The sequence below is a fragment of the Ophidiomyces ophidiicola genome, assembly GCF_022830035.1.
Source record: "Ophidiomyces ophidiicola strain CBS 122913 chromosome Unknown scaffold_4, whole genome shotgun sequence".
NCBI lineage: Eukaryota > Fungi > Ascomycota > Eurotiomycetes > Onygenales > Onygenaceae > Ophidiomyces > Ophidiomyces ophidiicola.
The window spans coordinates 452,953-469,505 of NW_026054644.1; the positions used below are offsets into that span (position 1 = coordinate 452,953).

At 48.0% G+C, this 16,553-nt stretch overlaps 8 protein-coding genes across 8 annotated transcripts; 6 read left to right on the forward strand and 2 right to left on the reverse strand.

Annotated features, from left to right (window-relative positions):
- Positions 1 to 207: 207 nt before the first annotated feature.
- LOZ57_001584 (uncharacterized protein) lies at positions 208 to 3,477 on the forward strand (the record flags this gene model as incomplete). The annotated part of the gene is made up of 1 exon (XM_049250671.1): positions 208 to 3,477. The coding sequence occupies one exon, from the start codon at positions 208 to 210 to the stop codon at positions 3,475 to 3,477; it is 3,270 nt and encodes a 1,089-aa protein (XP_049110255.1).
- Positions 3,478 to 4,222: 745 nt separating this feature from the next.
- On the forward strand, positions 4,223 to 5,196 carry LOZ57_001585 (uncharacterized protein; the record flags this gene model as incomplete). The annotated part of the gene is made up of 2 exons (XM_049250672.1): positions 4,223 to 4,310; positions 4,361 to 5,196. 2 exons carry the CDS (start codon positions 4,223 to 4,225, stop codon positions 5,194 to 5,196), a joined length of 924 nt encoding a protein of 307 aa, XP_049110256.1.
- Positions 5,197 to 6,404: 1,208 nt separating this feature from the next.
- Positions 6,405 to 7,208, forward strand: LOZ57_001586 (uncharacterized protein; the record flags this gene model as incomplete). The annotated part of the gene is made up of 1 exon (XM_049250673.1): positions 6,405 to 7,208. One exon carries the CDS (start codon positions 6,405 to 6,407, stop codon positions 7,206 to 7,208), a length of 804 nt encoding a protein of 267 aa, XP_049110257.1.
- Positions 7,209 to 7,577: 369 nt separating this feature from the next.
- LOZ57_001587 (uncharacterized protein) lies at positions 7,578 to 8,303 on the reverse strand (the record flags this gene model as incomplete). The annotated part of the gene is made up of 1 exon (XM_049250674.1): positions 7,578 to 8,303. The coding sequence occupies one exon, from the start codon at positions 8,301 to 8,303 to the stop codon at positions 7,578 to 7,580; it is 726 nt and encodes a 241-aa protein (XP_049110258.1).
- Positions 8,304 to 9,716: 1,413 nt separating this feature from the next.
- On the forward strand, positions 9,717 to 10,490 carry LOZ57_001588 (uncharacterized protein; the record flags this gene model as incomplete). The annotated part of the gene is made up of 4 exons (XM_049250675.1): positions 9,717 to 9,756; positions 9,805 to 9,923; positions 10,045 to 10,224; positions 10,287 to 10,490. The coding sequence occupies 4 exons, from the start codon at positions 9,717 to 9,719 to the stop codon at positions 10,488 to 10,490; spliced, it is 543 nt and encodes a 180-aa protein (XP_049110259.1).
- Positions 10,491 to 10,873: 383 nt separating this feature from the next.
- Positions 10,874 to 12,211, reverse strand: LOZ57_001589 (uncharacterized protein; the record flags this gene model as incomplete). Its single annotated transcript, XM_049250676.1, has 2 exons — positions 10,874 to 11,050; positions 11,108 to 12,211. 2 exons carry the CDS (start codon positions 12,209 to 12,211, stop codon positions 10,874 to 10,876), a joined length of 1,281 nt encoding a protein of 426 aa, XP_049110260.1.
- A 557-nt stretch (positions 12,212 to 12,768) lies between these two features.
- On the forward strand, positions 12,769 to 13,892 carry LOZ57_001590 (uncharacterized protein; the record flags this gene model as incomplete). Its single annotated transcript, XM_049250677.1, has 2 exons — positions 12,769 to 13,235; positions 13,292 to 13,892. The coding sequence occupies 2 exons, from the start codon at positions 12,769 to 12,771 to the stop codon at positions 13,890 to 13,892; spliced, it is 1,068 nt and encodes a 355-aa protein (XP_049110261.1).
- Positions 13,893 to 15,056: 1,164 nt separating this feature from the next.
- Positions 15,057 to 16,452, forward strand: SPE1_2 (Ornithine decarboxylase; the record flags this gene model as incomplete). The annotated part of the gene is made up of 2 exons (XM_049250678.1): positions 15,057 to 15,345; positions 15,404 to 16,452. 2 exons carry the CDS (start codon positions 15,057 to 15,059, stop codon positions 16,450 to 16,452), a joined length of 1,338 nt encoding a protein of 445 aa, XP_049110262.1.
- Positions 16,453 to 16,553: the final 101 nt, after the last annotated feature.

Sequence of the window (16,553 nt, forward strand, 5' to 3'; positions counted from 1 at the left end):
TCTGTCGAGCACCGGCAGCGCCTTTACTAGTACGTCCGGGGTTCAACAGAGGAACGTATCCTTATTACAATCCTCATGAACTTTCTGACTGCCTACCATGGCGATGCTTCCGCCTGGTAGCGAGCATTTGATATAGCCAACATTAATAAATACGAAATATCAGCTCCAAGCACTGCATCTGAAAGCAAATGATGCGAACCTGTTACAATGGGGGATCAAATGGGGAAAGTTACAGACATTCCCACGGCCTATAACAGCCCAGTGGATGTACGAGTGCCGCAGAGGAAGAACAGAAACAAGAGCAGCAGCAGCTTTCGTCTAGGATCAACTTTCACCGCTCTTAAAAGGTCTAGTTCTAATCCTGGAGCCCGGTCTATCCGACAGGTGCTGCCTCGCGTCGCAACGAAACGGCCAAGCCACGATTCAGAGCTGGTCGTCCGGAAAAGGCCATTTCAGAGGCATCACAGTGAAACCATAACTCCTCACGAAACGCCTTCGCGCCCATATGCTGGTGATGATTTCCAAGATTCCCCTGGTAGTGACGACTTGGCGAGCAATAGTGTACTTGAGGGCCCATCGTCAAGTCCGTTGACGTCTTATGGCCCAGCATCCGTCGGTATTGATACGGACCCAGCCCAGATTGTCAACCTCGCACTTAGTCTAAGTGAATCCCGCCGACGAACATTGCCGGGCAGAGCAGGATCTAGTTTGATTTCCCAGGATAGGCGGCTTTCTCATGCGATTCCTGCACGGAGCCCCATTTCTGATGATATGATTCCTTCTATGAGGAACGACGATTGGCAGTCAAAAATTAATACACAGGGTGGATCTCTACGCATGTCCCGTAACTCTCAGCAACTACTAGCGTCGCCGATTCCATTCCTTGCCCAGGGAAGTCAGGGACTGGAAACTCATGCCTTTTCTGCCGGGACGATTGCAAGAGCTGAAAAGGCAAAGAGGCACTTTGAATTAGTTTCTGAATATCTACGTCTACTGCCGCATCTTCCTCCTATTTCTCCGACACCTACAAAGTTGAACGACCTACCTGGCACTCCTGAGTCATCATCCGCTCATGGAAGAGTGTATAACCCTCTTCAATACATTCGCAATCGAAAAGTACGATTTCGTGAAAGAAAGCCCATAAATGCGGAAGAAGAAGGCTGGGGAGACGTTGCTGGTGTTCGGACTTGGGTTGATCATATAATTCAATCTCTCGATAACAAAGAGTACGCAGCCGAAGAGTGTTTTCGGCTTCCGCCCCTCAAATCTCCAACTGGTGGTAATGAGACATCTCAGGAGCTTGAAAACCTCCTTTCAAGCCCCAGCCGCACCAATACCAGTGATGCCAACAAGCCCCGTCGTCCCCGATTAGATTGGGCCATGACTCCTGCCGACCTCTTAGCCGATGCGGCATGGGTTGAAGCTGACTCAAACAAACTTAAACTTGAAAATACAGACGGCCATAAAATATTTCCTGGAACTACGAAGCTCAGACCTGTGAAATTGGCAACGCCAAACCCCTCTCTGGAATTGACTTCAATTAGCCAGTTCTACAACCCACTTTATTCCACAGGAGAACTACCCAACTTTAAATCTATCGGCTCGAGGAGTGCATATAATCCTAATCGCGGTAGGCGAATCAATAAATTTGTAAAGTCCACGCACCTGATGCCCAGCCATGGCCGCTCTGTAAGCGGAAGTACATCCGGGTGGCGGAGAGCATTGAGCCGGTCCAGAAGCCCTTCCTCATCTCGAAGCAGTGGTGATGATAAATCACCATCAAAAGGATATTTAAAAAATCAAACTTCTTTAAAACAACGGAATACCGTTCGTGATCTACTTCCTCCTCTTGATGTTGACTTAAATGAACATACAACATCCCGACATCTTGGCTATCCTCCATCCCTATCCTCTATCGACAACTCTCATAACATATATACGTCACGTCCGTCATTTGAAGAAGCCGAAAGCCTTCAGCAATCCCCCATTAACAAGCCAGTATTCCCAAGTATTGCCTCTAATCTCTCCCCTACATGGAGTCGAGACAGCTCTCCTAGCAGAAATTACCACCTATCAATCCAAGATTCGATTGACCGCCAGAGCAGCAAACTCCAGCACGACGATGTTGTATCACCACAACCTCCACCTAAGCCACAGGCCGCCACTTTTGCGATATCTGGATTAGAGCCACAATATCCTAAATTCGACAATCAAAACCCCCGCTTCTCCAATGATTTGTATATTCCATCCCATTACAGTTCCATCCAACATCCTTCAAGCAGCAATTCCAGGATTGGGAAAGAGTTGGACTCAAAGCGACGTGGCATATTCAAAGGCGGCCGACTGGCCGAGCTTGTTGGTAGTGAGGTATCAAAAGTTGGAGAGTTGATCCGTAAAAAAGACCAGAGTAGCCACTCGCGCTACTCTTCATCGTCTTCTAGTATTTCTGAATATATGGATGTCGGTGATACTATCCCTGGCAGCCGTCGAATACCAAAACCAAAGCTAACCCGATTTCCCACGCAATCCGATATCGGAACTCAATCTCAAATAGAACAGGTTTCTGAGCCTCCTAAATATTATACGTCAAATCTACCAGCCTTTACCTCATCCCTAAAGCGTGACGGAATAAATACTGAATACCCTTTGCCCTCCCAGTCTCGTATAGACAGTGTAAAAATTGACCCTTCGGTCGACAACAATGCCAGCTTAGGTGTTGAACAGAGCTTGGGGCAAAAACAGTCATTGTTGTGGCTAGGGCGAGGACACCCGGAACCTGCTGCCCCGATTCAGCGCCGACCTGGACTACAATCTACTCGACACTGGACTCGGTCTTCTCGCAGTATACCGAAATACTCTGGTTCCTATCGTATTGATAAGAATGAAATCGTCCGTGTACGCGCTCATCTACTATCCACGGGCGTTAAAGCGAAGGAAATATGTCGGCTATCAAATGAAAATTCGCCCTTCCCCACTTTTAACCCCCTGTTTATCGGAGCATCGGATTATCTTCATAGCCCTTTGCCTTATATTGGGGATGAAAAATTAGCCGCTGCTGCTACCAAATGTCTGATGTGCGCCTTTGATGACCGTATGTACAAGGTCCAAAACACTATATCCGAATTCTCAAGCTCAAGTATACCAAAATTGATCTCCGATTTTGAACTACTTGAACGACTGGTCACAACATCTCTCAGTGACCGCCTTAGCGTAGTTAGCCATGAAGCAGAGAATCTCACCAGCCAACTCGCAACTACGAGTACTCTGGCTATCAAGCAGCTCAACGACGCTCTGGACAAAGGAATCCGAAAAAGAAAACGCAGATTTCGCTGGGTCAGTCGCTTCGGCTATGTTCTGCTTGAATGGGTGCTTGTTGGGGTTATGTGGTGTGTTTGGACCGTGGTGATGATATGGAAGCTGTGCAAGGGCATCTGGCGTGGCTCAGTTTCTGGTGTCCGATGGATTTTTTGGCTTTAATTATAGCGAGCGATATAATTTGCGGGAACATACATGATTAAATGGTTTTCTAGAGACATAATTGAAAGAGATTTCCATTCACTTCTTTGATCTGGTAACTTCCAGTGCTTGTGCCTCCAAACTTTTACTGTTTCTTAAATTTACACTCTTGCTATAAGTACCCCCTATTCACTTGTCTTTTCACTCGACTTCCGTTTATCACATTATATATACTGCTACATTTCTCTAATCTGTTTTCCAGTGGCTTCTTTTGGAGATTATTAATATCTAATACTTGTTAATAGGTTTTGAACAAGGACCTCTTCAGCATATGCTTGTTATCACTCCTAACTATACCCTTAATAAGGGAAAGTCCCTTGTCTTTTGCATAATTCCATCACATCAATACTCTATGAATTATCACGTCTACCACAGACGGCTCCTCTGATAAAAATGTTTTCAATGAACATTGTCACGTGGAGTGGGAAGTCCCTGATATTTGTCTGTTACCGCAAGCGAACAACACCCAGTAATGCCCACAAAAGGGTGAAGTGGTGTTCCCTACCTTTATAAATTCGCACAGTCGTCCTCGACACTGCGTCCAAGTTTTGCTGGTCTTCAAGATCCATAACTATACCATATTTTCTGGTCCTTCATATTCATACCTCGGCTTTTCATTCTCTTACAGCCGTCATTCTTCACGCATAACCTGCTGTTATATAGCCATAAGGAAGTACTCAGTTTCCGCACGAAGATATAAGCAGCAATGGCAAAGGAGGAAAAGAGCAAGTTAAAACAAGCAATAAAGAAACCTTTTTCGTGGCTTTCGAAATCCGGACCTGCAAATAATAAAGGTAAGGTCCTATTGCGTCTTGCACTTGCTAGAGAACTTATCAAAACGCAGCGGCAGATCAGAGTAAGACGCTTCCTGTGCCTACCGTTGACATACAACAAAGCCCCTCCGCCTCCGGGCTTTGGAACCCCCTATTTGACCGCCTGCAACGAAGAGGTGTGAAGATTAATGTCGATAATATTCAACCCCAAGACAAATCTCACCTGCATAGTATGCTTCTCGAAAAAATAGACAGCGGTATGTCCGGTACGGAGCTCGGCACATTCGTCGTCCAGCAGCTTCAGGGGAAAGATCAGGGGCTAAGCAATATGTTCACCCAGATGATCCATCACCATTTTACTTACGTGGAAATTGCTCTGGCAGCAATGGAGCTTGTTGGCCTAGCGAACCGAGAAGACGAGTTTCCGGGACTACCTCGCGGGCCAATTTTAGGTGGAGAACGCCGCTACTATTCTCGCGGATTCTCACCCCCAGCGGGCGGACGATCAAACTCGGCCGGGAAGTCTTCATCTCGTGGCCTAACCATCAGTGAGAGGAGAGGAGTCGGCCGCGCACATATACACCTCGGTGGGCTCCGCAATCCCATGACTCGCCAAAGTACAGAGGTCGGTCACTCAAAAGTCAGGGTCCAGATCAACAAAACAACCACCACCTCATTCCGGGCACCGTCCTGGCCTCGCCAACTTATGGAGGATGCGGAAGCTGGCGAGGCGGCGCAGCAAATCACAGTCGCTTCCGCCATCCGTCAAGTGCAGCCAGAGACACACTGTGCGGAGGGCGAAGAATACCCTCCTCTCCTGCAGCCAGCGACGATGGATCGAATACTGCGAGGGTTGCCGAATGAAGGGGCAGACATAAGACCGCACCCACATGAAGGCGAGTTCTAGGAAAGTGCTGCCTATCTAAGAATGTAGGGTATATCGGCGCTAGGTTTGGAAGCGCAAAGCAGTGGGTATTCGGCGGCGTTGCGGTGGTTTATGTAGACACAGTGTGTCCATCTGCAGCGTATACATCATTTCTCTTCTCCCTCTCTCGCTAGATGGCCGGTGTTCTTTGGGAATGAGCATGGAAATGGCTCTAATGTTGGAGATATTCGAGCTTTAAACCCCAGAGAAGCATCATAGGGGCATGATAACGAAAGTGGTCTCGGTGGCTGACTTTTTTCTAAAATGCATGACTACTACATTTTGTATTTTAATAGCTGAGCAGTAAACACTTGGGACGACCGCCCGGCTAGTTCTAGAACCCCTTACCGTCATGCGGCATGGAAGCTTCGACTGACTCATCAGAACCAAAAACTGGCTCTGGTCTTCTCTGGCGCCCCAAAATCTGGTAAAGCATGCGTCAATATTGCCGAAAGCTTCTTGTCCCGGATTGGGACTTGGCGGAACCTGCTATCAAGCAGGACTATGGTGAAGGCCAGATATGCACCTATGAACTAGGAAAGCGGCTGAAGAGACAGATAGTGCAGTTATAGGAGGAAAAGATCTTGGATGTAAGCATATTCACGTGAGTGGTAAACAGAACGCGCTATTTTGAGTGAAGCAGAACCCAAGTATGTTTGTTCCCCATTTGTTGCTCACTGTTCTCTTGGAAGCAGTATTTGACTCTTCAAAAATCAGGAGGGTTTTAACTTTACTCTTCATTCCATCTTCTTTTGCATTTCTTTTCCTTTTAATCCCTAATATTCTTTTGTGTCTTCTTGACTGGCGTGAAACTCCCGTAGAGCCCTGATCACTTCCCAATGTTGTAAGTCTGATGTTTCTTATGTTATTCCTTTGCTGATCTTCCAAGCACATGGGCTCACGAAAATATTCACCAAAGAATATGTATTTGAGGAAATCCTCAATTAGCTGCAGAATAGAATAACTCTAGCACTGTCAGTGCAATAAGAGAGACATCTGGACCGACAAATTTAAGGTATCATTCTAGCACCCAGCCAAATTCAACTCTTGAAGGTATTAACTCAAATGCTTTACACCCAGCCAGCACTATCAATAACAGCCTCTCTGAACCACGGCTAAGCTGGACTGTGATCTAGCCAGCAATAAATCCATTATTTAAGAAAGCCTTTCAGTGCAAAGCACACACAATAATGTCTGAGCCATCACTCTCTAGGCAAATTATCATGAACGTCCCCGAAAATGAGGCAAACGGCGTGGCAAGCGGTGAAAGCTTGGCGTCACTTTTCCGTCGGCTGGTGGTCTGGGGGTCCGACGGCGGTGATCTTCACAGCGAAAAACAAGTCACTTCCCGGGCACAACGAGAGCGGCAAAGACGCCGCATACTCAGAGAACGCTTTAGGACTCGTCAGCACCGAAGGCGCCTATTTCATATCCAAACCAGACTGGGGGGCGAGCTGTGCGACTGGGATATGCTCAATCCGGCGTGGCCTGACGGAGCACTCATATCGTCTTCTAGACTGGATGAAGCCACAATAAGAATGGAACAGGAGGCATACGAATTTCATGGCTTGTTGATCAGCATGATTGACGACGGTATGCTAGAAAGACTTCTTCGGCAAGACGATAGAGTAACAGAGAAGGGCATAAAAGCCGCCATGGCAAACGAGAATACCAAAGAGGAGCTCCACAGAATCATCTGCGGGTTGATTGATAAAGTGGTAGAGCATGTCCTTTACGTAGAAGAGTGTGAACTCCCAGTCGAGAGAGACAATGGAAATCGAACTTCGCATTATGATACCGGCTTGGATGAAAGTAAGATCCAGAAGTTTCTTAGAAAGTGTACGCAAACTTCCGAGAAGGCGGTTGACAACACACTGCGCGGTTTGCTCGAAGACATGATGGAGTTGATCATTTTGGGCGAGGCAGACATCAATGCCGATATGCGTCTTGCAGTCGGAAGCACTATTTTCGAGAAGACCAAGAAGTTCTTCTGAAACGATACAAGAACAAAGAAGAAAGCTCAGTTCTAAGAGGGTTAATGGATTCCGGATCTGGTTGAATGCCATGTCTAAGGGGGTAGTAAGACTTGAGTAACAGCTTATTAAGTTATATTGCTTGTGCTGGTTTGCACTTTGTTTATTATGAAGGCTTTGCAAGGGTGAAAAAAGCAGAAAAACGAAAAAAAACAGAAATCTTGATGGATGCTTTGTTGATAATGATTTTTGTTGAACTGTATGTTAAAGCTATACAGCAGCAGATCATAGCTGCTTGATAGTATCCAAGAAAAGCCTGTTGCACAAAAGGAACTGTGGCTCCAAGTTATTCTAAATGAGTTATCATTGCTGCCACACACCCTTGGTTAGTCAATGGCGGCACACTGCAGGGGGAGCAGGATTTATTGTATCCTCAGCAGCTTCGTAGAGTTGAGCCTGAGGACGGACACTAGGAACGGCTATCTGATCAGACAAGCTTGGCGAAGGTATGATGGGACGCAATGACTCCATTTTAGGCCTATTGTGTTCGAAGGGCGTTTTCAAGCCTGACGTAGAAAATTTGGGATACGCGAGAAGAGGTTTTTTAATCAAAGGCTCTTCGTCCAACGACAGTACGCCGTCGTTTCTATCGGCCGGCGAACGCATAAGATAAAAATATGAGTTCGCTACTGTATATTTTAGCGGCGAACCGAAAGCAGATGTCGTGCAAATTTCAGAAGCGAGATCATTGAATGTACTGCCGCAAAAGCACTCTTCCTTGTCTTCCATTTCATCGTCGTTCTCCTTAGAAGAAATAACAACAGCGTTACCACTGGCAGGGGATGACTTCCATACTAGTGGGCGATAGAAGTAAATACCCTTTCGCCTTCTTTTCATCACGGATTCAGCTAAAGATTCAGAAACTGGGGTATCTCCCTCCTCATCCAAAAACGTTCTACCAGGCGGCGTACACGGATTTACGTTGTCTGCAGTATAAATTGTGGGGGGAGACGATAAACAACCCTGGGACCCTTCTGCTTTTCTAATACTAACTTGGGATGGCGGGCAAGACTGACGACCGGGGAAGTGTTGTACTGTTCCCAAGATTGGATCCATCGCAGAGCTTATTGAGCCACTACAAAAGAAATTGATCGCGAGTGTGTACCGATGGCCTAGCAGAATTTTTCGCCTAAAGTAAAACGGATAAAGCAGCGGTGGGGTATGATAGCACGGCGTTGCAATATGAATCACAGGAGGTGATATTGTGTAGTCGGGTCAATCAAGGTTAAAGTCTCATATCCGTAATTTGTAGAGAGTTGTTTCTTACAAGGGCTCGCTGGATCAGAGAAGCTGCGACGCCATCACGGAAATCGCCCATGAGGCAAACAGCATATTGGCAGTGACGAAGGGAACTGTCTCGTACACTTGAGAGCCAAATCAAACATCGTTCTGAGACCACAGCAGGGCTTGGAGTAGGAGGATTTTAAGGAGAACCCGGCGTCAATTTCAGGCCGGTGTCCGTCCATACACGATTTCGGTAGCCCCAAAGGTCATGTATTCCTTCGTTCAGACCAGTATTCCTCAACATACGTATTGCGTGGGCCGCGAGATTATCGTTAGGAGCCTCAATACGTCTTCAACCCGAACTTCATACATATGCCAGATGACTCGAACTCTCAAATGCTGCGACGGCTATTGTATCTCGAGGGATTTCGAAAGGGCTCGAGGCTGAGGTTCGTATACGGAAAACACGGATGGTAATTGTCGCCCCACTGGCAGGCAGTATCACGGCCACTCAGATCATACTCCAGGAGGTGTCTATCGATGAACCACGCGGCCATTTGACGAAAGCCGGCGAACGACCGCTTAGCCGACCTCTCTGTGCACCGCCATCGCCAACCGTCAGCATGTCGAGGGGAAGTCGTAAGCACGGTATGTGCAACTCATATCGATTTCGCAATCGGCAACGAGAAATTGGAGCTCGAGGAAAGCTAGATTGTAACACTGCCTGAGGGGATGCGGCAGACTTCTGTATTAGTGAACAGGTCGGAAGCGGGATGCCGAGCAAGACCTCGGCAGCGGCTTGACTGCAAGACATCCTAGCTCCTCACGCGCCGACAACATGCTAGATAAGATCGCCTGGACACCTGAAAGATGAAGATATCAAATCGGTGAAGTTTTCAGGCTTGAGAATTCCTCGATAGATATTAACTACTTAGTTTACGGAGTACTAACTAATAATCCCCATCCAAACGCCACACGATCGCAGAGCCAATAAGTCATGGCCTCACCGAAGATCACACTGTACGTTGACGTCGTCAGCCCGTTTGCATATCTGGCATACTATATCACACGGGTAAGTCGAGGGAGGTTGTGCGATTGCCAGGGAATTACTTAGTTAGTTAGTTATTGGATGCACGGCGCGATCCAGAACAGAGCATGGCGGACATTTAGTAACCCTGCCTGCAGCACTCCCCGGTCTTCGCAAAATGCGAATTGTCCTACGTGCCCGTTTTTCTAGGCGGGATCATGAAGGCGACGAGGAATAACCCTCCAATATATGTCAAGAGTACGTGTCGCGCTCCCAACTTTTGCCCCGATCGAACCGCAATAACAGTCAAGCTATGCGCAGACAAGGATAAATGGATCAACCTCGAGAGAATCCGCTGGTCTCGGTACTTCAATATTCCTATCACTCCCGAAACACCGAAAGGGTTTCCAATCATGACACTGGCAGTATGTATTCCCACGCTGTTATGCAATATTTACGAAACAGTTCTATACGTTTGCTGTCAAGAGAACGCCGCGCATATTATGTATTATGTACAGATCAAGTGTATCTAAATGATGTCTGTAGGTTCAACGAGCCCTCTGCGCAGTGGCGTCGGAAGTTCCCAACAAATTGGCCCCTTGCCTCGACGCACTGTATCATTCGCTTTGGGTGGAATCCAACTCGGAGGTTGGGAAGCCTGAAGGCTTCGTACCCGTGCTATCCCGGGTGTTGGGAAATGAAACCGCTGAAAAAATGGCTCTGAAGGTATGGGATGCCTCTTTGCGAGTCGACTTTTCCATCTGGGCTGCATGCTGACCAAATATAAGTCCACTACAGAAGAAGTGAAAAACATGCTTCTAGCAAACACTGAGCGAGCTGTGGCTTCAGGAGCTTTCGGCCTTCCTTGGGTCGAATGCACTAATGCTAAAGGCGAGGTGGAATGCTTCTTCGGTGTTGATCACCTTGGACAAGTTGCACAATTTTTGGACCTTGAAACGATGGCCGATAAGGGGTTTCGTAGCAGCTTGTAAATATGCCATTAAGGAGCTCAATCTCTTTCTTCCGGAAATAGTGTGAGTTTTGTTGCATATGTGTACCTTTGATGAGTGTATATGAGGCACGAAGCATGGATATGACCGAGTTACCAGAAAAGACACGCCCGTTTTTTGAAGATATCCCATGTGTCCGTCGGCCTTCCCAGGTCGTTTGCTTTCAGTATACTCCATCAGGAACCATTGTGATTATGAGGAGTCCAGCTGAGCTGAATTTGCCGACAAGTATGAACATCGACGTAGGCTCGGTCAGGGTTGCTACCAAAGGCATAAAATGCACTGTTTTTGGTCTGATAAGGCATATCCTCATCGGCTCCGGTAAGAAAATGAAGGGCCCTGATAAAAACCTAAATATGACGGCTTCACTTTGCCTTGGAAACGTCAGGCAATTCGGGTATCGTCTCCGTGTCGTGGATTGCGAGCGTTTCTTGTAGGGAAGACCCCGAGAGTGGCTGTGTCACAGAAGTGTGATTATTTTTGCATTGGTCAGCATAATTGTCTCGTTGCAAAGTACCGTTCAGTTTCGGGACAGGGGCGGCCTATAAACGAGTACGTCAATATTCCCTATGGCTTGTCTTAAAATAGAAATAATTTACCTTGGAGTCAGCTTCACTAATGCTCAAGCCTCTCTGGCGAGCAAGGTTCAGAGCAGCTTGCCGTTTCCGGCCAATCTCCATCTCCTCATCCCGTCGTGCTTGCTCTTCTTCCAGTTTTAGATCCGCCATTGTGGGGACGAGGGCGGTAGGTTCGAGTACATCGCCCCCGGATGAAGACTGAGCGGAATTCTTCGAAATAGTCGTATACCTTCTACGTTTCCCTTTTCCCTTGTTCCTTTGGCCTGACTCTTTAGATATAGATGTACCCGACACAGACCGCCGCGGCAAAGCAGAGTCATCCCCGGAGATAGTCGATCTTCGCTCTAGCGCCATTGCGAATTCATCACCTAGAGGGACAGCATCCTCTTCCTCATCACCGAGTATAAGATCACCTCGTGAGCTTAGCGACGTGTTAGTGTCCTGTGAAGATTGCGTGTTACTGCGTTGACGGGTTCCTCCATCGGGATTATCTGATTTTTGTGCCTCTCCGTCACTTTCCTCGTTCCTTTCTAAAAGAGGCTCAGTTTCGAGGGAATTTCGCTTAAGGCCGCCGGGATTTTCTTGTAAATCGGCTGGCGATGGTCGATACTTTAACCCTCGATGCCCCATACGCCAAGGGAGTCGTTCTAGAAACCCAAGAAATGAGGAGCTTGGAATGACAGTAGGATCTTGCCTGTCATCTTGCTGAATGGCAGAGCTCTTCCTCCGTCCACCACGAGCGCCATAGCTCAGACGACGATTCATGAGAGGTTGATCACAAGTGATACTACCTCCAGCCAAGAGTCTATCAAGTTCATCTGTGCCCCAGCCCAGTGGTCTGTCACCCATAACATCCTCATCATAATCCCAGTCATCATAGAAGTCAAAATTGAGTTCTGCTCGTCCTCTTGTCACCCCGCGCTTCCGGCGACGCAGTTGATCGTCGCGGTTAGGAAAACATGGAGAAGTACAAGCCCCTAAACAGTGGCGTATACTGGCAAAACATGGAACAAGATAGTTGTGTGAAAATGCGTAGATCCCCTCCTGGGCGGTTTCGTTTGCTGATTCAAGGTTCTGAGATATTTGGTTGATAGTCTGTCGGATTCGCGGATCTCGTGGGTGCATGATTGCTAATCGATGAAGCGGTAGAGGTGGTTTAAGAAGCACGAAGGGGGTGGTATGGAGGCATTGAATAGGTGTCCCGGCGTTTGTCGACAGCCGGCTGTCTGCATCAAGGTCCCATCGCGGCTCGACACGCATCCGAGACGGAAGTCGTTAAGCACCCTAGATTACGTCAGACACCAAACCGCGGCTCACTGGCCAATCAGTGTCGGCCTACTCGCGCTGACAGATACATACACGTGATCGACGTCATTCTGCTTGTACTAGCGTACGTATTACTCAGCGTACAGAGTAATAATTACTAGTCTATGATGGGTTAGCTCGTTCAATATGCACGTGCCGCGATGAGGCCCGCTGAAAAAGGAAATTCGGAGTTCAAACCTTGTGGGTGGCCAACACTGGAGCTGACAGCTCAACTTCACGCACCACTGGTGTACCGACGAAGAAGGGCCGGATACGGAGGACTTGATTTAAGCAATGTCTGATCAGGATGGAAGATAGGATCGGCCCTGTCATGTTCACCCCCCATTGCACCGTGTTTTAAAGATTACAGAACAAAAATGCCACACTATATTCAATTATTGAAATCACCACAGATATTGAAACACAATGGAAGTTCTTTCTTGATCAATACTTTAATTACCATCACCACAGACCTCGGCGACTCCTTTCTTGCTGAGGATGCCAAAATCGTCGCTACAGTGGAATGTTCACGATCAATTACCCCATTGCAGCAAACAGTCACTTGGAAAGCAGGCAGTAGGCAGCTGAAAGTACTATTTGGGCCCATACGGCAGAGTACAGACAAGCTTCGCATGCGATTTAGTCCTTATGGTATATCCTCAGCAGAATCCGATAGTCTCCAAGGACCTCATCTCCCTAAAATCATATCTGCATGGAGCCCATGGTTTCATACAGCTTATGGGAAACCCGTTGAGAAACTAGTGCTACGACGCTTCACCCCCATAATAGGACCAGAGCTATGTATTTGGGAAGAAACGGGAAACAGCATCGCAAGGCATATCTGGTAAGTATCAAAGTTTCTAGAATTTTGCTGGGCCGAATTTTTGACGAGCATTTCAGGGATGCAGCTTTAGCTGCTATCATTGACTTTGGCCGCAGGATACAAAACCGAAAGGATAAGAACCACAGAGTGACTGCGCTAGAGCTCGGCTCGGGATGCGGTATTGTCGGCATTGCGTTGGCACAGATGCTACCTAACTGCTCCGTAATGCTCACAGATCTTGAGGAGGTGCGAGAAATCATTAATCGGAATATCTTGACAGCAAAACTGGCGGACAGTTCTCAGGTCGAGTTTCAGACTCTTGATTGGGATGAAGAACTTTCTACAGACATGCAAAACCGCCACAACGACCTGATTTTTTTGTCTGACTGCACGTATAACTCCGATTCATTGCCCGCACTAGTTAAGACTATTGTTAGCCTACATCGGATTTCGCCCACCGCAACACTGATTGTGGCGTGGAAAAAGCGATGCGAGAGCGAGTCGGCTTTTTTCCGCCTAATGCAAGATACAGGATTCGCCATTTCGGGGGAGTCGATTATTTCCCCACAAAGCCTGGGGAGTAAGGGTGACTATCCCAGCCTCACGCCGGTCATGGTTTATCGCTTCTCGCGGGCGCAGGAGCCCAGTCAGGCACCGGGCGTTATGCTTGATTTCTGACGGCGCCAGCCCAAGCTGAAAATGTGGCTGATGAACGCGAGCAAGCCCGGTTAGTGGACAGAATCGAAGCCGCAGCGGCTTGTTTTTCTGGCAGCCGATCATTTTGGAACTGGCCGGCTTGCATCCAAGCTTTCCGACAAGTTCTCCCAGTCTGCGTTGCGCGCAGAGGCCCATGGGTGACATGGCCCGTCGATAGCGTTGCACCACCGCCTCCTTACGACCAAGGGCTGAAAATACCTCATACAATTAAGGCAACCGGCAATGCACGCAGCCACGACATGCTCAGGGGGGCCGTTGACTCACTGCAGAGGTTGGCGGAAGCTGGCCGTGGCTTAGAGAGCTTGCTTGTTACCAAAATTATGTAAAGCCTTGGTATCGGACCCTGCGCGTCGGCCGCACGCGGTGGTGGCGCGGCCGTAACGGCGCGTCACAATTACCGGCAAACACACCAAACTTCGTCCACTTGGGGCTTGCTGCCCCTCGCCCACAAATCCGCAATTTTTTCCCTTCTCCCTCCGTCTCGCCCTCCACGCCTCCTCCATCTCCCCCTGCTTGGTCTGAGAGATATTCCTCCTCGTTGCGACCGCCGATATACGTCGGCTCCGCTTTCTAGCTGCACGCTCCCGTCCCTTAGGTAAGTTTTTTCTTCGGCATTTACCTCTCGTTTCGCGCCAGTTCCCCTGAAGCTGGCGAAATTGCCCATCATTGTCGGTCGAGCGAACCTTCACCGCATCTCTCGGGCTAACTGGTTTCACGGCTGCTTTAGGACCACCTTCCATTCGTATAAATTAATTGACAGCTCGCCTTTGGGACCGCATACCCAAAGGCGCAGTGGACCACGGCTCCAGCTAACCCCGGAGCCTCGCACCTCACTTTGCTTTCTCATCTTCATCTCACTTTGCCCCTCGAATCACCTCAGACCTGGCCATACAACCACCAATCCCGCCCGCTAGTGCTTGTCCACCTTTGTCCTCCCGGATCTGAGAGTTGCCCACCCCTTGAGCTGCCGCATAGGACTTCTCTAAAGGTTCTTCCTCTTCCAGAGGAAGAGTCGAGGAGGCTCAGTCCAATCAGCACCGGTTGCGAAACATTTCGCCCACCTTAACACCGAATTTTATCTTTGCGTTCAGTTTAATCGAGTAATCATCCGACTGTCGGATGGTTATGGCACCTTCGATTTTTGAACCAACTGAAGTATATATTTCTGAAAAATACCTTCATGAAGGTAAAAAGAATTGGCGCTCTACCAATCATGGCGGGCACGATGAAGCCAGCGCGCGTGAGGCCTCCAAACCTCTGATTTTAGACATTCTTAAAAATAAAGCAACCAGTGTTGATGTGCAAAACTGCTGCCCTGGTGAAGAGGACCCCTTCTATGTCGCGGATATGGGGGAAATTTATCGCCAGCACATTCGTTGGAAAATGAATTTGGGGCGTGTGAAGCCATTTTATGGTATGTTCCAATTTGTCATCTTCAATTACTGTTCTTCACTAAACAGCTTTTGTGCAAGCTGTCAAATGCAACCCCGACCCCCAGGTTCTTCGCCTGATGGCACACCTAGGTAACGGGTTTGACTGCGCTTCCAAAGCAGAAATCGATTATGCTCTTGCTGCTGGTGTTGACCCAAGTCGCATCATATACGCTCATCCGTGCAAAACAAAATCATATCTCCGCTATGCAACACAGCAAGGCGTCAAGCAAATGACCTTCGATAACGCAGATGAACTGTACAAGATCAAAAACATGTGTCCAGATGCGGAACTCTTTCTCCGTATCTTAACCGACGATTCGGCAAGCCTCTGCCGTTTAAGCATGAAGTTTGGCGCGTCGCTCACTGTGACTCGTTATCTTCTCGAATTGGCAAAGGAACTAGACCTGAACGTCGTTGGCGTCAGCTTCCACGTTGGTTCTGGTGCCGAGGATCCGAAAGCCTTTGTCAAAGCCGTCGAAGACGCTCGATTTGTCTTTGACCAAGCCTACGATATTGGGTACGATCTCAAGGTCCTAGATGTTGGAGGTGGTTTCTGTGACGAAACATTTGAGCCATTTGCTGCAGCTCTCAGTGGCGCTCTTGACACTTATTTTCCGCCGCATATCCGCGTCATCGCTGAACCAGGCCGCTACTATGTTGCATCTGCCTTCACCCTTGCAGCTAACGTTATCGCTCGCCGTGATGTCAGCCCTTCCACGTCTGACTCTGATTCCTCCACTGGGACAACCGAAACGTACATGATCTATCTCAACGACGGAGTCTATGGCAATTTTTCGAACATTGTTTTCGATCATCAGCACCCAGTGGCACAGATCTTGACTAAGGATGACATTACCTCCACTCACCCTGTTGAATATTCCATTTGGGGACCCACCTGCGATGGAATTGATGTGATTAGTGAACGTATCACGCTCAACGGCGTTTTGGGTGTGGGGAATTGGCTCTATTTTGAAAACATGGGTGCATACACTCGTTGCAGCGCTACTCGCTTTAACGGCTTCACAGACAACCACGATATCATCTACATCTCTACTGAGCCAAGTGCTGCTGCACTTTTGGGATATTAGACAACATCCCATTCAATATTAATAAAAGAGATGATGGCAACACCATTCAACATGAGCTATTATCGAGAATATTTTGGGCAGTAGACAGATTTTTATTTTGT